General features: G+C 49.9%; 1 protein-coding gene and 2 long non-coding RNA genes across 5 annotated transcripts in view; 1 reads left to right on the forward strand and 2 right to left on the reverse strand.

Moving 5' to 3' along the window:
• Positions 1-6,749, reverse strand: part of LOC139360325 (uncharacterized) — a 14,276-nt gene extending 7,527 nt beyond the window's left edge. The window contains exon 1 of the long non-coding RNA XR_011617647.1: positions 6,673-6,749. This is a non-coding gene — a long non-coding RNA (uncharacterized lncRNA). The remainder of the gene's footprint in view (positions 1-6,672) is intronic.
• Positions 6,669-24,915, forward strand: part of LOC139360326 (uncharacterized) — a 24,877-nt gene continuing 6,630 nt past the window's right edge. Inside the window, exons 1-3 of one of the 2 annotated variants that reach the window (XR_011617649.1) lie at positions 6,669-7,122; positions 16,443-16,740; positions 23,387-23,479. This is a non-coding gene — a long non-coding RNA (uncharacterized lncRNA). Of the gene's footprint in view, positions 7,123-16,442; positions 16,741-23,386; positions 23,599-24,915 lie in introns of those variants that run through there. The other variant, XR_011617648.1, reaches the window with a different exon arrangement.
• Positions 10,367-24,915, reverse strand: part of LOC105485697 (zinc finger protein 77) — a 16,542-nt gene continuing 1,993 nt past the window's right edge. For both annotated transcript variants that reach the window (XM_071087113.1, XM_011748077.3), the window contains exons 2-4: positions 16,474-16,600; positions 14,571-14,748; positions 10,367-12,841 (exon numbers count right to left, since the gene is read on the reverse strand). In XM_071087113.1, coding sequence (XP_070943214.1) covers positions 11,515-12,841; positions 14,571-14,748; positions 16,474-16,600 — 1,632 coding nt within the window. In that variant the 3' untranslated portion in view covers positions 10,367-11,514. The remainder of the gene's footprint in view (positions 12,842-14,570; positions 14,749-16,473; positions 16,601-24,915) is intronic.

Below are 24,915 nucleotides of genomic sequence, written 5' to 3' on the forward strand. Positions count from 1 at the left end.
GGGATGTCTCACTGCTGATTGTGTTTGGCTTTCTGGATTCACTGCTGTTTGTAACCGTGGATGGACAGTTTGACCCTGCTTCCCTCACCTTCTCCTGGTACACACAACTTAGTAAGGCAGTTATCCCTCAGAAACAGACTGATCTTTTCTGAGCTGCTCACTGAATAAATGATCAGGACAAACGGGATGGGAGGTTATGTAAAGCCATCTTGAAATTTTTTTGAAAACTTCAGATTTTATCACAACCAATTTTTAAACCTGTGTCTTTGAGTAAATTGTATTAAAAGGTTTTTCTGGGCCGGGCGTGGTGGCTCAAGCCTGTAATCACAGCACTTTGGGAGGCTGAGGTGGGTGGATCACGAGGTCAGGAGATCGAGACCATCCTGGCTAACATGGTAAAACCCCATCTCTACTAAAAATACAAAAAATTAGCTGGGCGTGGTGGCGGGTGCCTGTAGTCCCAGCTACTCGGGAGGCTGAGGCAGGAGAATGGCGTAAACCTGGGAGGCGGAACTTGCAGTGAGCTGAGATCTGGCCACTGCACTCCAGCCTGGGTGACAGAGCGAGACTCTGTCTCAAAAAAAAAAAAAAAAAAAAAAAAAAAGGTTTTTCTGTGGAAAAACTTTGTTCATATTCCATACAACCCTTCCAGAAGGAAGATCTGGATAACACTAAGGGATGATTTTTAAATGTGAAACGATTGCCAGATGAGACACAGTGATTTTGTAACAGGAGGAAATATCCAAAAGCATCTGAGGAGGTGGCTGGGGGAGGGCAGAGGCCAGTGTTCATCTTATTTTTCAGAATCTTTCCTGCAACTTCTTCCTTCCTCCTGAAGGAAAACCCTCTGTGCTGCTTTCCAAATTCCCATGAGTTCTTTTTTTTTTTTTTTTTTTTTTTTTTTTTTTTTTTTTTTGAGACGGAGTCTCGCTCTGCCGCCCAGGCTGGAGTGCAGTGGCTGGATCTCAGCTCACTGCAAGCTCCGCCTCCCGGGTTTACGCCATTCTCCGGCCTCAGCCTCCCGAGTAGCTGGGACTACAGGCACCCGCCACCACGCCCGGCTAGTTTTTTTTGTATTTTTAGTAGAGACGGGGTTTCACTGTGTTAGCCAGGATGGTCTCGATCTCCTGACCTCGTGATCCGCCCGTCTCGGCCTCCCAAAGTGCTGGGATTACAGGCTTGAGCCACCATGAGTTCTTTTCATTTTATTTTATTTATTTTTTGAGACAGAGTTTCACTTTTGTCACCCAGGCTGGAGTGCAATGGCGTGATCTTGGCTCACTGCAACCTCCACCTCCTGGGTTCAAGCGATTCTCCTGCCTTGGCCTTCCAAGTAGCTGGGATTACAGGCATGCACCACCATCCTCGGCTAATTTTGTATTTTCAGTACAGATGGGGTTTCACCATGTTGGTCAGGCTGGTCTCGACCTCCTGACCTCAGGTGATCCACCTGCCTCAGCTTCTCAAAGTGCTGGGATTACAGGCGTGAGCTACCATGCCCAGCCCCCGTAAATTCTTTGAATGCACACTGACTGCTGAGCCTAGACCACCCTGACAGGCTGTGAGGGAGCCCGGCGTGGCCCAGCTGCTATACCTGCCCTGCAGAACACCCTGAGGGCCACACTGGTGAAAGTGATGATCTGTCCTGTAGACAAGCAAACCATGTGGAACTGACTGCCTCGGGCAGTCTCTCTGACATCAGGGACTAAACTCACTTCACTGGACAGAACTGAGAATTCTCCCTACAGGGGGAGGCTGCACTGAGTGTCTGTTAACCTTCACTGCCGACTAATGGATGTCTTGCTTGGGTTGCCCTGAAAATTGTCAACTCAGTTTCCAGCAGTACCTTGTGTGTCCTGCGGGACTGTCATCAGGTGTGGAACCTATCGGGACACTGTCGGAGCTGTGGAATGCAGTCAGTGCAGCTTCAAATTACTGGCAAGAGTTGTGCTCTACCACACACTTGGTAACTTAGGGCAGGTAAAAAAGGATTAATATATAAGTTTAAGAAGGAAGCCAGGTGACTTTCTTTTTTTTTTTTTTTTTTTGAGACGGAGTCTTGCTCTGTCACCCAGGCTGGAGTGCAGTGGCCGGATCTCAGCTCACTGCAAGCTCCTCCTCTCGGGTTCCCGCCATTCTCCTGCCTCAGCCTCCCGAGTAGCTGTGACTACAGGCACCCGCCACCTCGCCTGGCTAGTTTTTTGTATTTTTTAGTAGAGACGGGTTTCTCCGTGTTAGCCAGGATGGTCTCGATCCCCTGACCTCGTGATCCGCCCGTCTCGGCCTCCCAAAGTGCTGGGATTACAGGCTTGAGCCACCGCGCCCGGCCGGAAGCCAGGTGACTTTCTAAAATAGACCTTTATTTTAACTAAGTCCAAAACCCCTAAAGGGCATAGCTGGAATCATTCCTGCAAGCTCATTCCCCCGTGTCCCCCGCGTTGTGACAGTCCTACTGATAATTATTTTGCTGTAAAGCAGGGGCCAATAGGCTGCACTGCAAAAAACAGAGCAAAGCAGGCCTGAGTGCTATCCCTTGGAAGCCCTGTTTACAAGGTCAGCTATGTCAAAATTGCACAAGCAATATGGCTTATGCAAAACATCTTTCATTCTGGGCATCTGGAATCTTGGTATTTGCCAAGCAGTGAGTGCTTCATAACCAGCTGGCAATAAAAAAACCCTGGCAGAGTCTCTATTGAGCTTCTCAGGTTGGTGAACAGTCGCACGTGCTGTTACAATTAGTTGCCCAGGCAGTAAAGGCATCTTGTACGACGCCAACCAGGGAGGACCCTTGGAAGCCTGTGCCTGGTTTCCTCGACTTCACCCCATGTGCCTCATCCCATTGCTAGTATTTGGCTCTGAGTCCTTGCACTGTAATAAATCTTAGCTGTAAGGCTGACCATCCGCCAGTTCCCCTCAGTACCCCTCACAAATCCCTGAGCCACTGGGGGCGGCCTTGAGGACCCCCAGCATATCTGACATCCCAAAACTGGGAAATTTTTAATGCATTTTCATAAGAGTGGATGGAAGCTTTGTGTTTTAATGATCTGCAAAGCCCAAAAAGCCCATTTTGCTTTTCAAAGGTATGATTTTCTTAAGTTTGCACTTCCACCAAATGGGATCATAGGAAAGAGAAAAAAATGTAATAGCTTTCTGTGTGCGTGTGGTGGGGGGCGTGGTTTCTTTGTAGAGATGAGGTCTCATTATGTTGCCCAGGCTGGTCTGGAACTCTTGGACTCCAGTAATCCTCCTGCCTCAGCCTCCCAAAGCACTGGGATTAAAGTTGAGAGCCACCACCCCTGGCCGATAGCTTTGCGTTTTGTTAATGACGAAAGTAAATGAAATTCTATCAGTTTCTCGATGTTAAGTACTGCAGAGATTAATATGATTTATCATCTCATTGTACCTCCTGTTCCCAGCTTCCTTCCCATGATACAAATGAAGAAAGTTAAGCACAGGGAAAACAGAATGTTAACCTAAACTCCCGTATCTCGATGTAAACATAGTAATTTAATCTCTCAGTTTTGAAGGCCTGTTATCTGCCATCTCTTTTACTTAGCTCTGTCAAAAGTTGTTTTTTTTTTTTTTTTTAGACAGAGCTTCACTCTTGTTGCCCAGGCTGGAGAAATGGCGCGATCTCGGCTCAAGGCAACAGCAACCTCTGCCTCCCAGGTTCAAGCGATTTTCCTGCCTCAGACTTCCGAGTAGCTGGGATTGCAGGCATGTGCCACCACGCCCAGCTCACTTTTTGTATTTTTAGTAGAGATGGGGTTTCTCCATATTGCCCGGCCCATCAAAAGTTTTTAAACTGAGAACTCTACAAGACAATAATAGGCTGGGTGCCATGGCTCATGCCTGTAAACACAGCACTTCGGGAGGCCAAAGTGGAAGGATTGCTTGAGCTCAGGAGTTCGAGGCCAATGTGGGCAACACAAGGAGACCTTGTCTCTACTAAAAATTTTTTTTAATTAGCAAGGCATGGTGGTGCATGCCTGGAGTCCCAGCTACTGGGGAGGCTGAGGTGGGAGGATAACTTAAGCCCAGACAGACTTTTTTTTTTTTTTGAAACGGAGTCTCGCTCTGTCCCCCAGGCTGGAGTGCAGTGGCGCCATCTCAGCTCACTGCAAGCTCCGCCCCCTGGGTTTACGCCATTCTCCTGCCTCAGCCTCCCGAGTAGCTGGGACTACAGGCACCCGCCACCGTGCCCGGCTAATTTTTTGTATTTTTAGTAAAGACGGGGTTTCACAGCGTTAGCCAGGATGGTCTCGATCTCCTGACCTCGTGATCCGCCCGTCTCGGCCTCCCAAAGTGCTGACAGACGTTTGAGACAGCAGTGAGCTATGACTGTGCCCCTCCCACTCCAGCCTAGGTGACAGGATGTGACCCTTGTCTCTCAATCAATAAATGACAAGTATAATTAGCTAATTTTACAAATATGGCATCGAATTTTACAAACAGGGTTCAAAAAGCTACATGTTTCACATAACATGACATTCTGGAAAAGGCAAAGATACAGGTAGCTAAAGCAGATCCGTGGTTGGGGTGAAAGGTTGAGTACAAATGGGCAACCCAAGAGTATGTGGGGAGCGACAGAATGTTCTCTATTTTGGTGGTGTAAATATGCATTTATGAAAACTCAAAGAAATACGCTTAGTCTTACTGTGTGTATATTAAAAATAATAATAACAAACCGCTTTCACTTACTAGGAGAAAATGTAAACCCTCCTGAACTTTAATTGAAAACGTGCAACGTAGGGCCGGGCGCGGTGGCTCAAGCCTGTAATCCCAGCACTTTGGGAGGCCGAGACGGGCGGATCACCAGGTCAGGAGATCGAGACCATCCTGGCTAACATGGTGAAACCCCGTCTCTACTAAAAAATACAAAAAATTAGCCGGGCGAGGCGGCGGGCGCCTGTAGTCCCAGCTACTCGGGAGGCTGAGGCAGGAGAATGGCGTGAACCCGGGAGGCGGAGCTTGCAGTGAGCTGAGATCCGGCCACTGCACTCCAGCCTGGGCGACAGAGTGAGACTCCGTCTCAAAAAAAAAAAAAAAAAAAAAAAAGAAAACGTGCAACGTGGTTGGGCAGTGGATCACGTCTGTAATCCCAGCACTTTGGGAGGCCGAGGCGGGCGGATCACCTGAGGTCAGGAGTTCAAGACCAGCCTGACCAACATGGGGAAACCCCGTCTCTACAAAAAATAAATACAAAAAATTAGCCAGGAGTGGTGGCAGGTGCCTGTAATCCCAGCTACTCGGGAGGCTGAGGCAGGGGAATCGCTTGAACCCCAGAGACGGAGGTTGCGGTGAGCCGAGATAGCGCCACTGCACTCCAGCCTGGGCAACAACAACGAAACTCCGTCTCAAAAAAAAAAAAAAAAAAGAAAAAGAAAGAAAGAAAGAAAAGAAAAGAAAACGTGCAACGTTTCTTTTACCACCTTTGGATATTTAGGAAGCACTGAAGGTCTGAGGAAGGAAGACTCATGCCCCAAACTTGCCTGTACTGACGTTAGGAAATGCCTTTGCGGGCCGCACCTGCCAAGAGCGCTTCTGTGAGAGTTGAGTTTATTGAGGTCCCCAGGGTCAGATCTCTGGAGATGCTGTGGTTTTGAAACCTAAAGGCGCATTCCAGTTCTCCCAAAGGGGACTCTACCTAGTGGGGGGTCCTAATTCTCAGGCATCAGCTGAGGACTTGGCTTGAGGCCAGTTTCAACTCTCAACTCCCGTAACAACCCAGTTCCAAGACTACTTCTCCATAAGCCTCATTAAAGACTCGCACCTGCACCCTCTCGGGAGCACAGTCGCAGCCGCGAGGAGAAAGCGCCGGAAAAAGAGTGGCTGGGTCCATGTTCCACGGCCACCCGCCGACCACGGCCACAGGCACCCCACAGCCTTGTAGCCACCTCGGCGCCCCAGGACAACCGCAACCACCAACCTCAAAGGCGCCCCACCATAGCCAGCGCAGATGCACCCACGCCCACCCCAGGTTCCCCCGACCCACTGCTTCTCTGTCCCCGACATCTGCAGGCGCACCCACACCCACCCTCGGTCCCCCCACACCGGCAGGCGCACCCGAATGCACTGCCTCTCGGTCCCCCACACCCACCGGCGCACCCACACCCACCCTCACCAGCAAGCCCACCCGCACCCACCACCCCTCGGTCCATCACACCCACAGGCCCACCCGCACCCACTGTCCCTCGGTCCCTCACACCCACAGGCGCACCCGCACCCACTGTCCCTCGGTCCCTCACACCCACAGGCGCACCCGCACCCACTGTCCCTCGGTCCCTCACACCCACAGGCGCACCCGCACCCACTGTCCCTCGGTCCCTCACACCCACAGGCGCACCCGCACCCACTGTCCCTCGGTCCCTCACACCCACAGGCGCACCCGCACCCACCGCCCCTCGGTCCCTCACACCCACAGGCCCACCCGCACCCATTGCCCCTCGGTCCCTCACGGCCACAGGCCCACCTGCACCCACCGCCCCTCGGTCCCTCACACCCACAGGCGCACCCGCACCCACTGTCCCTCGGTCCCTCACACCCACAGGCCCACCCGCACCCATTGCCCCTCGGTCCCTCACGGCCACAGGCCCACCTGCACCCACCGCCCCTCGGTCCCTCACACCCACAGGCGCACCCGCACCCATTGCCCCTCCGTTTCGCAATCACCGAGGCCGGAGGCAGTGTCTGCACCTGCACAGCCGCACCAGACCCGGAAGCTCACCGCACCACGCGCGCAGTTCCAGCCAGACTACCGCGCAGGCGAGGCCCCTGCCCCGGAGGCTTGTGGGAAATGGCCACCACAAACGGAGGCTGCGCAGACGCTCAAAACCCCGTCCGCCAGGCTCCTCCCGGCATGCAGCGCGCTCTGCCGCTTAACCTCGTGCCGCGGGGTCCCCTGGGATTACGGAAGCCGCGGGCGAAGCTCCCTACTTCTGCGCGGGCCGCTGCTGTGGTTTTTCCAAGCGACAGAGAAGGAGACTCAGAGACAGGGCGAGGCGGGAGATTATGGACACCCTGAACCCCTGCCCCGCGTTGCAGTAGCTTGCGGTCATCTTCTGGGTCTGAGGAGTGGCATCTCTGTGGCGGGGCCCCCACCCACGATGGACGATGCTCTGGGTATGGAGGTGACAGATGGCAGAGATTGTAGAGGGACCAGGGGGGCGCTGTGGGGCTGAAGAGTGGGGGGCGATGATTTGTGGGTGTGTCCGTGTCTCTGGATGTGTCCATCCTTTTGTCCCCAGAACAAATGTTGTGATTTTTGTCGGCCATGGGGGCGACTCCTGCGTGTCTGGGAGGACTCGCTTGTCCGTGGCGGTCCCTGTGCCTGGAGTGCAGTGACTCCCAAGTGTCAGTGGTCTCAGTGCACAGCTGTGGTTTTCTGCCTCTCTGTATTCCTAGTATGAAATAACCAAAATAGAAAATAGGGCCGGGCGCGGTGGCTCACGCCTCTAATTCCAACACTTTGGGAGGCTGAGGCGGGCGGATCACGAGGTCAGGAAATCGAGACCATCCTGGCCAACATGGTGAAACCCCATCTCTACTAAAAATACAAAAATTAGCTGGGCGTGGTGGCGTACATCTATAATCTCAGCTACTCAGGAGGCTGAGGCAGGAGAATCACTTGAAGCCAGGAGGTGGAGATTGCAGTGAGCCAAGATCTTGCCACTGCACTCCAGCCTAGGTGAAGCAGCAAGACTCCATCTCAAAAAAAAAAAAGAAAAAAGAAAAAGAAAAGAAAAAAGGAAAAGAGAAAATAGAGGCCAAGCACGCTGGCTCATGCCTGTTATCCCAGCACTTTGGGAGGCCAAAGTGGGTGGATCCCTTTAGCTCAGGAGTTCGAGACCACCCTGGGCAACATGGTGAAACTCTGTCTCTATTTTTTTTTTTTTTTTAATAATTAAAAAGAAGACCAGACATGGTGGCTCATGCCTGTAATCCCAGCACTTTGGGAGGCCGAGCCAGGTGGATTGCTTGAGGTCAGAAGTTTGAGACCAGCTTGGCCAACATGGCGAAACCCCATCTCTACTAAAAATACAAAAAATTAGCTGGGTGTGGTGGTGCACTCCTGTAATTTCAGCTACTCAGGAGGCTGAGGCAGGAGAATCGCTTGAACCCGGGAAGTGGAGGTTGCAGTGAGCCGAGATTGTGCCATTGCACTCCAGCCTGAGCAACAGAGCGAGACTTTGTCTCAAACATAAATAAATAAATAGGCCAGGTGTGGTGACTCACACCTGTAATCCCAGCACTTTGGGAGGCTGAAGTGGGCAGGTCACTTGAGGTCAGGAGTTCGAGACCAGCCTGGCCAACATGGTGAAACCCTGTCTCTACTAAAAATACAAAATTGGCTGGGTGTGGTGGCTCATGCCTGAAGTCCCAGCTACTTGGGGGGCTGAGGCAGGAGAATGGCTTGAACCCAGGAGGCAGAGGTTGCAGTGAGCCAAAATTGCACCATTGTAGTCCAGCCTGGGTGACACAGCGAGACACTGTCTCAAAAAAATAAATAGATAAATACAAATACAGAAAAGCCAGGTGTGGTGGTGTGTACCTGTAGTCCCAGCTCCTTAGGAGGCTGAGGCAGGAAAATCACTTGAACCCGGGAAGCAGAGCTTGCAGTGAGCCAAGATCACCCCATTGCACTCCAGCCTGGGCAACAGAATGAGACTCAGTATCAAAAAGGAAAAGAAAGGGTGGGTGCGGTGGCTCATGTCTATAATCCTAGCACTTTTGGAGGCCAAGGCAGGTGGATCGCCTGAGGTCGGGAGCTCAAGACCAGCCTGAGCAACATGGTGAAACCACGTCTATACTAAAAATACAAAAAAAAATTAGCCAGGTGTGGTGGCACACACCTGTAATCCCAGCTACTTGGGAGGCTGAGGCAGGAAAATCGCTTGAACCCAGGAGATGGAGGTTGCAGTGAGCTGAGATCGTGCCATTGCACTCTAGCCTGGGTAACAAGAGCAAAAACTGTCTCAAGAGAAAAAAAAGAAATAAATAAAATGGAGGCTCAGTGGTCATGCCGCCACTCAACATCAACAATGCAATGCATTCTTGGCTGCAACATTAAAACTGTCAGAGTGGAGTGAGGAAACAGGTTACAATTAAGGAACAAGATGCTTACTACAGAAATCATGTAACTAGGCTGGGCGGGGTGGCTGAAGCCTGTAATCCCAGCACTTTGGGAGGCCGAGACAGGCGGATCACGAGGTCAGGAGATCGAGACCATCCTGGCTAACACAATGAAACCCCGTCTCTACTAAAAATACAAAAAAATTAGCTGGGCGAGGTGGCGGGCGCCTGTAGTCCCAGCTACTCGGGAGGCTGAGGCAGAAGAATGGCGTAAACCCGGGAGGCGGAGCTTGCAGTGAGCCGAGATAGTGCCACTGCACTCCAGCCTGGGCGACAGAGCGAGACTCTGTCTCAAAAAAAAAAAAAAAAAAAAAAAAAAAAATCATGTAACTATGAGAAGAGTTGGAGATAAAGGGGTTCACAGGAAGAGAGGAGATCACTAAATGCAATAGCCTGGAATGGCCTGATGAAAACCAGAGGGATGGTGAAATCCAAGGATCTCTGTATACGTGAATCCTAAGGAGGGTCCCTGGTGGGGATGCTTGTGGAAAAGTCTATGGAGTGTGCTAAGAGGAAACTAAAGTCCAATGTCATGTTGGCTTTGGGAGCTGTTCTAGACTAGCAGAGCCAGGTCAGAAAAAATGTATTGTAGCTGGGCGCGGTGGCTCACGCCTGTAATCCCAGCACTTCGGGAGGCCAAGGTGGGCGGATCACGAGGTCAAGAGATGGAGACCATTCTGGCTAACATGGTGAAACCCGTCTCTACTAAAAAAAAAAAAGAAAAAGAAAAAAAATTAGCCGGGTGTGGTGGTGGGCGACTGTAGTCCCAGCTACTCAGGAGGCTGAAGTGGGGTAATTGTTTGAACCCAAGAGGTGGGGGTTGCAGTGAGCCGAGATCGCGCTGCTGCACTCCAACCTGGGTGACAGAGCGAGACTCCATCTCAAAAAAAAAAAAAAATGTCTTGCAACATAGGTCCATAAGGTTGCCACATATTTGTTTCTGGGTAGGCTGTTAGAACTGAGAATAATGCCTTCTTCTCTTTACTTTTCAAAACTGATGTGCCTTCACCTTCTCATGAACTTTAACTCAGAACCATAAACAGAAGGGACTCTGGGATATCTAGTTTCCAACCTTATTAGGGCTGACAGTACAATCAAGTAGAACAAGCTATACACTAACTTTCATCTTCATGTCAAAAGGTCTTTCCTCTTAATGCAGTTTGTCCAATTTCCAACCAAGATCAAGGACAGTGAGCAAGAAAATAGAGCTGGGTGCGGTTGCTCACACCTGTAATTCAAAATATGACCAGAAACCAGTTAAGAATGATGTCTGTCAAGAGTCTTCTATAAGGACTAATGTATCTGCGTTACACGCAAGTGGTATCCACAAGGAACAAACAAATGTGGAAGACCCATCTTTAAATAATAAAGACTGAAGGACACTCGGCATGGAGACTCATGCCTGTAATCCCAGCACTTTGAGAGGCCAAGGCAAGAGGACTGCTTGAGCCCAGGAGTTCAATACTAGCTTGGGCAACATAGCAAGACGCTATCGCTATAAAATAAAACTTTTAATTAAAAAAATATGATTGAAGGGAAAGGTAGAGTGACAGCAAATTCCAGTACCTGCAATAGTGGACTAGAAAAGAAATAACAGTCTCATGATCACACACTGGAAATTTAACGGAAAGTGGAAATCAGGCCAGGCACGGTGGCTCACATCTGTAATCCCAGCACTTTGGGAAGCTAAGGCGGGCAGATCACCTGATGTTAGGAGTTCGAGACCAGCCTGGCCAACATGGCAAAACCTCCGTATCTACTAAAAATACAAAAATTAGCTGGACATGATGGCATGTGCTTGTAGTCCCAGCTACTTGGGAGGCTGAGGCAGGAGAATTGCTTGAACCAGGGAGGTGGAGGTTGCTGTGAGCCAAGATCGTGCCTCTGCACTCCAGCCTGGGCAACACAGCAAGACTCTTATCTCAAAAAAAAAAAAAAAAAAGGAATCAAAAACATTTCATCTAAACTCACACCAAGTTGTGCATGAAAACAAAAAAACAATCACCCCCAGGTCCAAAAGACATTGCAATGGAAATGAGACCAATTTTATATAACTACAATTACTTAAAGTCCTAACTGACAAAATATACATAGTATAGCTGAAAGCGTACAAAACAGGATATTAAGTTTACATCACAAACATAAACGAGAAATTTATACACAAGGAATCACTATTAAGGCTGAGGCATGTAAAGGCAATACCATATTAATCATAATTAAGAGATTTCTCTCCTACTCGGAGTTTTCAGGTACAAAATAAGTGCTATCCCAGAAGGTCTTCCTACATGCCCTACATAAATAAGGTTTCTTGCCAGTGTTTTCTCGCATTTACAACAAGGTTTTAGGGTTGAACACTCCCCCAGGTCCACTGTATTCGTGGATTCACGCTCCAGCATGTGTTCTCACGTGTGCTTGCAGCGACGCGAGATACCTGAAGGTTTTCCCACACTGCTTGCACTCATACGGTCTCTCTCCAGTGTGTGTTCTCACGTGCACACGAAGGGACGAGGAACAACTGTAGGCTTTCCCACATTCAGGACATTCGTAGGGTTTGACTCCACTGTGTGATCTCACATGCTTTTGAAAGTACTGAGCGTGGCTGAAGGCTTTCCCACATTGATTACATTCGTACGGTTTCTCTCCGCTGTGGGTTCGCACGTGCTCTCGAAGGGAGGAGTGACAGCTGAAGGCTTTCTCACAATGCTTACACTCAAAGGGCTTCTCTCCAGTGTGCGTCCTCACGTGGATTCGAAGGGAGGAGGAAAAACTGTAGGCTTTCCCACACTCCTTACATTCATAGGGCTTCACCCCGCTGTGTGTTTTCACATGTCTTCTAAAGTAAGTGGGACATCCGAAGGCCTTCCCACACTGCTTGCACACATAGGGCTTCTCTCCGGTGTGCATTCTCACGTGTGCTCGCAGAGAGGAGGGGTACCGGAAGGCTTTGCCGCATTCCTTACATTCATAGGGTTTCTCGCCACTGTGCGTTCTCCCGTGTTCTCGAAGAGATGAGTAACAAGTGAACGCTTTTCCGCAATGTTTACACTGACAGGGTTTCTCTCCAGTGTGCGTCCTCACGTGATCTCTAAAGGAGGAGTAACAGCTGAATGATTTTCCACAATGCTTACATTCATATGGTTTCTCTCCAGTGTGTGTTCTGACATGTTCTCGAAAGTATGAGGGACAGCTGAAGGCTTTCCCACACTCCTTACACTCATAGGGTTTCTCCCCTGTGTGAGTTCTTAAATGCCGTGTAAGGTAGGAATAATACATAAAGGTCTTCCCACATACTTTACATGCATGGGTTTTCTGCTCATGGTGACTATTCACATGTCCCCTGAAAGAGGAGGGACAAGCGAAAGCTTTTCCACATTTCTTACATTCATAAGACTTTTTACTGCTGAAACTTTTCACATATCTCGCAGATGCTCTCCCTGAGTCCTGGCCATTACAGGGTTTCTCTACAGTCTGCGTTTTCATAGGAGGGCTTTGGCAGGAGAGGCAGCTGCAGGCTTGCCCACATTCCTTACACAGTCTCTGTCTGGTGTGAGATCTCTGCTGATTCTCGGAGGCTTTGCCACACTTAGTGCACTCAGAGGGCTGAGCTTCGGTAGGGTAACTCTTGTGCACAGGAAGGTTCGCAGTCTGGCTCCAGGTCTCTCCACATTGATGACCTTCGTTACTTTCACAGAGGCTCCCCAATTGACTTCTGTTCAAAATGGGAAGCACACTACTAGTCATTAATGATTATAAGTGATTAACTGATAAATGGTTTTTAGTGATTATTTTGATTATATATTTTCCAATTTCACTGAATGGGTCTATTTTCAGCACTGTCTGCCTGGTTTCTATGGAGAACAGGCTTAATGCTCCAGCTGAAGGTTCAACTGCAGCCATAAATTTCACAGTGTTTCTTTTTTTTTTTTTTTTTTTTTTTTTGAGACAGAGTCTCACTCTGTCGCCTAGGCTGGAGTGCAGTGGCGCCACCTTGGCTCACTGCAAACTCCACCTCCCGGGTTCACGCCATTCTCCTGCCTCAGCCTCCCGAGTAGCTGGGACTACAGGCGCCCGCCAACACGCCTGGCTAATTTTTTGTATTTTAGTAGAGACCAGGTTTCACCATGTTAGCCAGGATGGTCTCGATCTCCTGACCTCGTGATCCGCCCGCTTCAGCCTCCCAAAGTGCTGGGATTACAGGCGTGAGCCACCGCGCCTGGCCTTTTTCTTTCTTTTTTTTTTTGAGATGGAGTTTTGCTCTTGTTGCCCAGGCTGGAGTGCAATGGCACAATCTTGGCTCACCACAACCTCCACCTCCTGGGTTCAAGTGATACTCCTGCCTCAGCCTCTCAAGTGGCTGGGATTACAGGCATGCACTGGCTAATTCTTTTTTGTATTTTTCTTTTTTTTTTTTTTTTAAGTAGAGATGGGGTTTCCCCATGTTGGTCAGGCTGGTCTCGAACTCCTGACCTCAGGTGATCCACCTGCCTTGGCCTCCCAAAGTGCTGGGATTATAGGCGTGAGCCACTGTGCCCCGCCCACAGTGTTTCTTATAGATGAGGTTTCCTGATATTGTTTCCAACTGTTTCAGACAAGTGACATCGACATCACATTTATGAAAATACTCTCTTAGGTAAAGTCTCGGCCAGGTACGGTGGATCACACCTGTAATCCAAGCACTTTGGGAGGCTGAGACAGGTGGACTGCTGAGTCCAGGAGTTTGATACCAGCCTGGGCAACATGGTGAAACTCTGTCTCTACAAAAACACAAAAATTAGCCAGGTGTGGTGGTGTGTGCCTGTGGTCCCAGCTACTTGGGAGGATGAGATGGGAGGACTGCTTGAGCCCAGGAGGCGAAGGTTGCAGTGAGCCAAGATCTGTGCCACTGCACTTCAGCCTGGGTGACAGAGTGAGACCCCATCTCAAAAATAAATTTAAAAATAAAATAAAATAATGAATAAAAGTAATTATTAAAATATATTTTTAAAAAGTGAAAATAAAGAAAAAGAAAAAAAGTGTCTGTGCGTCTACAATTGCGTAGCTGGTTTATACTTTTTTTTTTTTTTTTTTTTTTGAGATGGAGCTTTGCTCTTGTCGCCCAGGCTGGAGTGCAATGGCGCAATCTCGGCTTACCACAACCTCCGCCTCCCAGGTTCAAGTGATTCTCCTGCCTCAATCTCCTCAGTAGCTGGGATTATAGGCATGGGCCACCACGCCCAGCTAATTTTTTGTATTTTTAGTAGAGACGGGGTTTCTCTATGTTGGCCAGGCTGGTTTCGAACTATTGACCTCAGGTGATCCGGCCGCCTCGGCCTCCCAAAGTGCTGGGATTACAGGCGTGAGCCCTCTAGCCTGGCCAATACTTTTCGTTTAATTGCAAGTTAGTTTGACACTCTGCGGAGAGGCCCATCCCTCTGGTTCTCTGGTTGTGAGCCACTCACCTCAAATGCCTCTCTGGGATTTGGTGCTGATCTCCAGTGTTATCAAATCTCCAATTTTCTCCAAAAATAGACCAGTAATCACTTGTGAACTTTACAATTTCTTCATCATTGGATATTCCATTCCCCAGAACGTCCCTCTGAGAACTTGATCCACTGGTTCTAACATAAATGCAACAATCTGCAACAATCAATTACACAATTTCTTAGGGGAAATATGTTGGGATAAAGAAAAGAAAATAGACCACATATGGATTTCTTTTCATATACTAATCCAAAAATGTAACCACAGTTTATAAGGAAGAATAGACATGCTATCAAAGTGAGACTCTGATGACCTCATCTATTTGAGAATTTGGCAATAATAAAAAACAGATGAGCCGGGTGCAGTGGCTCATGCCTGTAACCCCAAAGCACTGGGGGGCCAAGGTAGGAGAATTGCTTGAGCCCAGGAGTTCAAGAGGAGCCTGGGCGACGTAGGAAAATAAGGAGACCTCATCTCTGAACAACAACAAAAAATTTAAATTAGCCACGCGTGGTGTTAGTGTTGTGTGCCTATAATCCCAGCTCCTTGGGAGGCCAAGGAGGGAGGATCACTTGAGCCCAGGAAGTCAAAGCTGCAGTAGGCCATGATCGCACCACGGCACTCCAGCCTGGGTGACAGAGTGAGATCCTGTCTCAAAAAAAGAATAGTGCCGGGCGCAGAGGCTCATGCCTATAATCCCAGCACTTTGGGAGGCCGAACCGGGTGGATCACCTGAGGTCAGGAGTTCGATACCAGCCTGACCAATATGGTTAAACCCCGTCTCTACTAAAAATACAAAAAATTAGCCGGGCATAGTGGCATGTGCCTGTAATCCCAGCTACTTGGGAGGCTGAGGCAGAAGAATCACTTGTACCTGGGAGGTGGGGGGTTGCAATGAGCCGAGGTTGCGCCACTGCACTCCAGCCTGGGCAATGGGCAATAAGAGTAAAACTCTGTCTCAAAAAAAAAAGAAGAGGTGAACATGGCAGCCTGTTTACTAAGAAACAGAATAGTTCCAAAGAGATGGAGACTGATGTTAAGTAAAATACTATGAGAAAAACAAAGTACGAAGTTGGTGGGCAAAATGCACATGGACAAATGCTCCTTTTATACGAGGAAATACAGAGGCTTTCCCCAGCGAAGGAGGACGGTGCGGGAGGATGGAGGAAAAGCCACACAGGGCAGCTGAGATAGGACACACCTCCTCCTTCTCAGAGAAGGGTTTGTGTTTCTAACCCACACTGCCAAACAGAACCTTCTTATCCAGAACCCACTCTGCCCGAGGGCTGCTTACTGCTCTCCTGGTGCTCACAGGCACAGGGTCCTTACAGGAGTCCTTCCTCTCCGCTGTGCCCGGCTGCCCTCAGGTGTGAGCGCCGCCCACTCCTTGAGAATCACATGATGAGGAAGGATTGTGAAAGGCAACAAATGTTCCCCGAAACAGGCCAACACTTTGACCTCCCAGACCACCGATGATGACTGAGTGTGAGTTTTAACTGCAGCAAAATTACCATGTCAAACACGGATTACTCACCGTGTCACTTTGATTTACTTTATCACAGTGTACTTTGATTTTCCAAGTACAGTTACTCTGTGTGGTGAACCACAAAGCTGCCTCCATTGCCCCAACGTGACACAGAATACTCTGCTCACACTTATAAAACGTGGGCAGCCAAAAGACTGGTGATCAAGAAAACCTAAATATCAATAATACACAAAACTTTGTTTTCAGGGAGAAGCGTTTTGACTCCCATGTTCCATGGGGGTTGGGATCATGTCTATCTCTTTTCCAACATATTTCAATTTCTGAGCTCAAATAAAAAGAAAAACAAGGTATCTTTGCTCTCCAGGGACGCAGGGAAGGAATGATGCCAGTCTTACCTAAGGAGGCCAGGTTCCTGCAGGTCTCCAGCATCACATCTCTGTACAGGCTCCTCTGAGCATGATCCAGCAACGCCCACTCTTCTGGGGTGAAGTTCACAGCCACTTCCTCAAAGACCACGGAGTCCTAAAACATTCCACACATCCCACTTCAGCAAGGCACCATCCTCCCCCATGTGCGCAGGAAGAGGGGTGAGGCCGGCAGCCTGGGGAACTGAGCCACACAGAGCTTATGTTCTTGTGAGAGGTGACAGACAATATGAAAAGGTACGGTACGCTCAATGCTGTGAGTACCTTCCCAACAGGAAGCAAGGCGCCATGACGGCCTCTGCGGGAGACGTACGAGGAATTACTGAGAAATGGCAGATCTCAGATCTGCAGGGCAGAGGAAACACTAAAAAATGTGAAAACATCATTAAGCTAAGGCTGGTGGCTCATGCCTGTAATCCCAGTACTTTGAGAGGCTGAGGTGGGAGGATTGCTTAGGGCCAGGAGTTGGAGACCAGCCTGGGCTACATAGCGAGGTCCTGTCTCTACAAAACCAATAAAATATGATAAATTAACCAGCCATGGTGGCACACACCTGTGGTCAAGGTCCCCCTTGAACCGCTTGAGCCCAGGGGTTCAAGGCTGCAGTGAACTATGACTGTGCCACTGCACTCCAGCCTGGACAACAGAGTAAGACCCAATCTCAAAAAATTAAAATAAGACCGAGGCAGGCAGATCACGAGGTCAGGAGGTCGAGACCATCTTGGCTAACATGGTGAAACCCTGTCTCTAATAAAAATACAAAAAAAAAAAAAAAAAAATTAGCTGGGTGTAGTGGCAGGCGCCTATAGTCCCAGCTACTCGGGAAGCTGAGGCAGGAGAATGGTGTGAACCTGGGAGGCAGAGCTTGCAGTGAGCCCAGATCACACCACTGCACTCCAGGCTGGGCGACAGAGCGAGACTCAGTCTCAAAAAAAAAAAAAAAAAGAAAAGAGACTATATCCTTATAATTTAGGATACTGGCCAGGTGTGGTGGTTCACGCCTGTAGTTCCAGCACTTTGGGAGGCTGAGGCAGGCAGATGACTTGAGCTCAGGAGTTCGAGACCAGCCTAGGCAACATGGTAAAACCCTGTCTCTCTCACACACACACACACACAAAAAAAAAGCTAAAAGAACTTAGGATATTGGCCTGAACTGGAGGGAGAAGCCTACCATTATGTATCATTTCTAATGGGATGTCAAGGCCTGGCTGTCATTACACACTGTTCACTTTAGGATGTTTCAGCTGATTCTGTAATTGTCTTACAAAAGTTTTCTACATGTGTTCTATTCTACAATAAAATGCTCTCAGCAGCTGGGCTTGGTGGCTCATGCCTACAATCCCAGAACTTTGGGAGACTGAGGTGGGAGGACTGTTTGAGCCCAGAAGTTCGAGACCAACCTGGACAATATGGTGAAACCCTATCTCTACAAAAAATACAAAAATTAGCCAGGCATGGTGGTGTGCACCTGGAGTCCCAGCTACTCGGGAGGCTGAGGTGGAGGGAGGATCATTTGAGCCCAGGAGGTTGAGGCTGCAGTGAGCCAAGATGTTGCCACTGCACTCCAGCGTGGGTGACACAGTGATACCCTATCTCAAAAAAAAAAAAAAAAAAAAAAAAAAAAAGGCTGGGCGAGGTGGCTCACACCTGTAATCCCAGCACTTTGGGAGGCCGAGGCCGGCAGATCACTTGAGGTCAGGAGTTCATGAGCAGCCTGGCCAACATGATGAAACCCCATCTCTACTAAAAATACAAAAGTTAGCTGGGCGCGGTGGCTCACACTTGTAATCCCAGCACTTTGGGAGGCCAAGGCGGGTGAATCACCTGAGGTCAGGAGTTCAAGACCAGCCTGTCCAACATGATGAAACTCCATCTCTACTAAAAATACAAAAAAAAATTACCCGGGCATGGTGGTGGATGCCTGTAATCCCAGCTACCTGGGAGGCTGAGGCAGGAGAATCGCTTTAACCTGGGAGGCAGAGGTTGCAGTGAGCCGAGATTGCGCCACTACACTCCAGCCTGGGCAACAAAAGCAAAACTCCGTCTCAAAAAAAAAAAAAAAAATTAGCCGGGCATGGTGGCGGGCACCTGTAGTTCCAGCTACTCAGGAGGCTGAGGCAGGAGAATCACTTAAACCCGGGAGGCGGAGCTTGCAGTGAGCCGAGATGGCACCACTGCACTCCAGCCTGGGCAACAGAGTGAGATTCGGTCTCAAAACAAACAAACAAAAATGGTATGAACTCATAATTCACATTAAAGGAAAACTGCCAAGTCATCTTCATAGATGCCCCAAACAAGCGGTTTATTCTATCCACCATCCAGCCGTATCCAAAAATCTGAGAAGTATCAGGTGGGAATCTGCATTGCAAAGCGGTGTTCATCCACAGACATACGAATGGCATGAAGCACACTGGTCCCACCTCAGGTGCCACACCCGCTTCAACCAAAGTCCCTTAACCTGGGGTCTGAATACAAACGCAGCTGAGGCTGGGCACAGTGGCTCATGCCTGTAACCCCAGCCCTTTGGGAGGCTGAGGCAGGTGGATCACTTGAGGTCAGGAGCTCAAGACCAGCCTGGCCAACGTGGTGAAAGCCTGTTGTTAGGGACAAACTGCCTCAAAAAAGCTTCTTGGCGCTGCTCACCCCTCCCCCAGATGCTCTGCAACTCTTCTCTGTATCCACCCTTCCCTCAAGCCTCTTTACATTTCTTTTTCTTTTTTTTTTTTTGAGATGCAGTCTCGCTCTGTTGCCCAGGCTGGAGTGCAGTGGCCGGATCTCAGCTCACTGCAAGCTCCGCCTCCCGGGTTTACGCCATTCTCCTGCCTCAGCCTCCTGAGTAGCTGGGACTACAGGCTCCCGCCACCTCGCCCGGCTTATTTTTTGTATTTTTAGTAGAGACAAGGTTTCACCGTGGTCTCGATCTCCTGACTTCGTGATCTGCCCGCCTCAGCCTCCCAAAGTGCTGGGATTACAGGCGTGAGCCACCGTGCCCAGCGCCTCTTTACATTTCTAAGCCCTTATCTAGGCACCACAGCGAAGCCAGTGAAGCTTCTCACCGCAGTGAAGACTTCTCACTGATCAGACCTTGCTGCGATAAGCAAACCCCAATTACGAACCATCCAGACCGCTCAGGGGGAGGTCATGGGAAGCATAAACAAACTTTACCTACACCCTCCCGTAATAAATGTCACAAGGTAATATGGGGCAAAAGTAACCAGCAAACAACCCCAGGGTCTCTGTCCCCCATAGAAACCCCTCATTTTGTAAGCTCTGGCTTGCCTCCTCTGTCTGTAGTGGAGCAGCCAGTAGGTTCAATAAACTTCCTTGCCTGACCTTGGGTCTCTCTCTCATCCTTTCTCTCTGTTAACCTTATACCCGTCTCTACTAAAAATACAAAAATCAGCCGGGCATGGTGGCGCGCCTGTAATCTCAGCTACTCTGGAGACTGAGGCAGGAGAATCGCTTGAACCCAGGAGGCGGAGGTTGCAGTGAGCCGAGATCAAGCCACTGCACTCCAGCCTGGGAGACAGAGCGAGACTATCTCAAAAAATAAAAATAAGAACACAGTCAAATCACCACTTTCAGCCCGTGTTAAAGGACAAAGGGGTGAGTGCTGGATTCTAAAAGACTAATCTAGAAGCTTTTTTATCCCACAACGGTCCCGTGCAGAAAACAGGTATCAGTTCACGATTATCCTCATGATAAACTGCTCGTCAGGCCGGGCGCGGTGGCTCAAGCCTGTAATCCCAGCACTTTGGGAGGCCGAGACGGGCGGATCACGAGGTCAGCAGATCGAGACCATCCTGGCTAACATGGTGAAACCCCGTCTCTACTAAAAAATACAAAAAAAAACTAGCCGGGCGAGGTGGCGGGCGCCTGTAGTCCCAGCTACTCGGGAGGCTGAGGCAGGAGAATGGCGTAAACCCAGGAGGCGGAGCTTGCAGTGAGCTGAGATCCGGCCACTGCACTCCAGCCTGGGAGACAGAGCGAAACTCGGCCTCAAAAAAAAAAAAAAAAAAAAAAAAAATTGCTCGTCAATCCCCTAATCGGAATTGCCGCTTCTCTGTACTCTGGCTCTCAGTACTGTGGGTCGCATTTTACAGAATGTGCGTCCATCTGATGCGCAGATACTAACAGGAGACGGAGCAGGGTCACACATTGTCACAAACTCTGCACCCTGCCTAAGTCGGTGCTAGTTTCATGAATGTTTTCAATCCACACCTTCGCCCACCTCACAATAAGGCATGGGGCTGTGTGTGCGCCTTTCCCCTCGTCCTAATGGAAGAAGCAACGTTTTCCAAGTTTGAGAGTTTCCCACAGGAGCCTTCTCAGGCTAAGCCACAGAATTACACCAGGCAGTGGCAGAAGGCAAAGAACACATCTGAGACACTACTGACTGCCCTCACTAAGGACAAGAAAAAAAGACAAAAAGTATTTATTCTTTTTTTTTTTTTTTTTTGAGACAGGGTCTAGCTCTGTTGCCCAGGCTGGAGTGCAGTGACGCAATCTCAGCTCACTGCAACGTCCGCCTCCTGGGTTCAAGCGATTCTCCTGTCTCAGCCTCCCAAGTAGCTGGGATTACAGGCGCGCAACACCACGCCCGGCTAATTTTTGTATTTTTAGTAGAGGTTTCACCATGTCGGTCAGGGTGGTCTTGAACTTCTGACCTTGTGATCTGCCCACCTCAGCCTCCCAAAGTGCTGGGGTTACAGGTGTGAGCCACCACGCCCGGCTCTTTTTTTTTTTTTCCCCCTGAGACAGGGTCTAGCTCTGTTGCCCAGGCTGGAGTGCGGTGGTGCAGCCTCAAACTTGTGGGCTCAAGCGATTCTCCTCCCCGAGCCTCTCAAGTGGCTGGAACCACAGGTGCGCATCCCCAGCCTCATTATTTTACATTTATTAAAACCTGGGGCTGAAATAGGAACAATACTAGTGCTGAGCGGGACACAGACGAGGCTGTTCGCAGCTGTCAGGTGACAATGTTGAACTGACTTCAGTTCTGTGCGCCTGGAAACCAGCAAAGGGGAACCCCATCCTGCTGTGCTCTGGAATTGGGCACAGCCAGGACCCTCCCTTCCCATACGACTTAGGTAAGATTAACGCAGATGACAAGGCCAGATTCAGACCCTCCGAAGTCCCATTCTTTGTCTCAGAAATGATTCGCTAGGTTAGGAGCGGTGGCTCACGCCTGTAATCCCAGCCCTTTGGGAGGCCAAGGCGGGCGGATCACGAGGTTAGGAGTTCGAGACCAGCCTGGCCAACACAGTGAAACCCTGTCTCTAATAAAAATACAAACATCAGCCGGGCACGTTAGCTCAGGCCTGTAATCTCAGCACTTTGGGAGGCCAAGGTGGGCAGATCACCTGAGGTCTGGAGTTCAAGACCAGCCTGACCAACATGGAGAAACCCCATCTCTACTAAAAATACAAAAATTAGCCAGACGTGGTGGCCCATGCCTGTAATCCCAGCTACTCGGGAGGCTGAGGCAGGAGAATCGCTTGAACCTGGGAGGCAGAGGTTTTGGTGAGCTGAGATCGGGCCATTGCACTCCAGCCTGGGGAACAAGAGAGAAGCTCTGTCTCAAAAAAAATAAAAATACAAAAATTAGCTGGGCATGGTGGCTTACACCTGTAATCCCAGCTACTTGGGAGGCCGAGGAAGGAGAATCTCTTGAGCCCCAGAGGCAGAGGTTGCAATGAGCTGAGATAACGCCACAGCACTCAGCATGGGCAATAGAGCTAGACTCCATCTCAAAAACAAAACAAAACAAAACAAAACAAAAAACTGCTTCAAGGCCAGGTGCAATAGCTTACGCCTGTAATCCCATCACATTAGCAGGCCGAGGGGAAAGGATCACTTGAGCCCAGGAGTTCAAGACCAGCCTGGGCAATGTATTTTTCTCTACAAGGAAAAGAAAAAAAAAATGACGAGGTCTCACTAGACGGCCCAGGCTGGTCTCAAATTTCTGGTCTCAAGTGTCATCGTGGCTCGGCTTCCCAAAGTTCTGGGATGACAGGTGTGAGCCACCACACCTGGCCGTTACAACATTTTTGTTAAGAATTAGCTGGGTGTAGTGGGGCATGCCTGTAGTCCCAGCTACTCAGGAGGCTGAGGCAGGAGGCCTGCTTGAGTCCAGAAGGTTGAAGCTGCAATGAGCCATGATCGCACCACTGCATTCCAGCCTGGGCAACAGAGTGAGACCTGACTAAAAGAAAGAAAAGAAAAACTTTTTTTTTTAGCAAACTCTTTCTTTTTTTTCAGATGGAGTCTCGCTCTGTGGCCCAGGCTGGAGTGCAGTGGTGTGATCATGGCTCACTGCAACCTCCACCTCCCGGGTTCAAGCAATTCTCCCTGCCTCAGCCTGCTGAGCAGCTGGGATTACAGGCACACGCTACCATGCCAGCTAATTTTTGTATTTTTAAGTAGAGATGGGATTTCACCATGTTAGGTCTTGAACTCCCGACCTCAAGTGACCCACGCGCCTCAGCCTCTCAAAGTGCTGGGAGTATAGGCATGAGTCACTGCGCCAGGCCTAGCCAACTCTTCAGATGCCTGCATACTTGATGGTCACAGAGCTCTCCCCCTGCAGCTGTCTCCCTGTGCCTATGGCATTAGTCCCCCAGCCCAATCATCAACTCTCCCCATGTCCCTGTTGCTTATACCCCCACCCCACTGCAATAGAACCCCAAGCCTCTGGCATTACTCCCCTTCCCCTAATCCAACTAACCCTTCTCCCTATTGCAACAGCCCCTTCTCCCCCTCCCCCAATACCTTGCAATAATCCTTTTTCATAAAAGTTTCCTTACTATGTTTGGGTTGACACAGGCTTAACCACAGCATCCCGTTTCTTCCCCAAACTTTACTCAGCCTTCTGTCCTCTCCACAGGTCTCTGAACTTTGAGTGGCCGCCCTGAGTCTGAGCAAGCAATAAGTGTGGAGCCCCCTCATCACCTCCCCTGAGCGAGCTGACCACGAGGAGGTACATTTACTGTCAACCCCCTTTCTGCTTGTCCCCTAAAAAGTTCCTCCAAACCCTTTCTTGTTTATGAAAGTAAAGCCTTTTTCTGGTTCATTTTGAGAGTGGGCAGGTTTCTGAGGCTGGGCTTATTCCTATTTTTCTCTCTCCTTCTCTAGCCAGGAGATATATATATGTGTGTGTGTATATGTATATATATGTGTGTGTGTATATATATCTGTGTGTGTATATTATATATTTTATATTATATATTATATATATATATATTTGGTTTTGGTTTTTGAGATGGAGTCTCGCTGTGTCGCCAGGCTGGAGTGCAGTAGCGGGATCTCGGCTCACAGCAAGCTCCACCTCCCGGGTCACGACATTCTCCTGCCTCAGTCTCCCGAGTAGCTGGGACTACAGGCGCCCGCCATCACGTCCGGCTAACTTTTGTATTTTTAGTACAGACGGGGTTTCGCCATGTTAGCCAGGCTGGTCTGGAACTCCTGACCTCAGGTGATCCACCCGCCTCGGCCTCCTAAAGTGCTGGGATTACAGGTGTGAGCATTTGCACCCGGCCCAGGATTTTATTTTTGTTTGACAGGCTCCAGGACAGGGCACCACCTCCTCCTTGGCAGACCTTCCCAAACTGACCGCCAAGCCCCTGACGGCCCCTGCCCTCTCCTCAAACTCTCCCCGAGCCCCTGACTGCCTCTACTGTCCCCCCAAACTGCCCTCAAGCCCCTGACCACCTCTACTGCCCCCCAAAGTGCCCGAGCCCCTGACCGCTTCTGCTGTCCCCTCGAGCTGCCCCCAATCTCCCGACTGCAACTACTGTCCCCCTAAACTGCCGAGACCCTGATCACCTCTGTTCCCCAAAACTGCCCCCTTCAAAACCATGACCGCCTCTACTACCCCCCCAAACTGCCCCCGACTTCCCGACCGCTGCTATTGGCCCCCTAATCTGCCCTTGAGCCTGACTCCCCTCTACTGAGCTCCCAAACTGCCGCCGAGCCCCTGACCAAGTCTGTTCCCGCAAACTGCCCCTCTCCTCCTCCACTCTCCCAAAACGGCCCTTGAGTCCCTGGCCGCCTCTACTGTCCCCGCAAACTGCCCCAGCGCCCCTTAAACCTCTACTGTCCCCGCAAACTGCCCCAAGCCCCTTAAACCTCTACTGTCCCCGCAAACTGCCCCAAGCCCCTTAAACCTCTACTGTCCCCGCAAACTGCCCCAGCGCCCCGTAAACCTCTACTGTCCCCGCAAACTGCCCCAGCGCCCCTTAAACCTCTACTGTCCCCGCAAACTGCCCCAAGCCCCTTAAACCTCTACTGTCCCCGCAAACTGCCCCAAGCCCCTTAAACCTCTACTGTCCCCGCAAACTGCCCCAGCGCCCCTTAAACCTCTACTGTCCCCGCAAACTGCCCCATCGCCCCTTAAACCTCTACTGTCCCCGCAAA

Source organism: Macaca nemestrina, chromosome 20 (assembly GCF_043159975.1).
Source record: "Macaca nemestrina isolate mMacNem1 chromosome 20, mMacNem.hap1, whole genome shotgun sequence".
In the NCBI taxonomy this organism is placed as follows: Eukaryota; Metazoa; Chordata; class Mammalia; order Primates; family Cercopithecidae; genus Macaca; species Macaca nemestrina.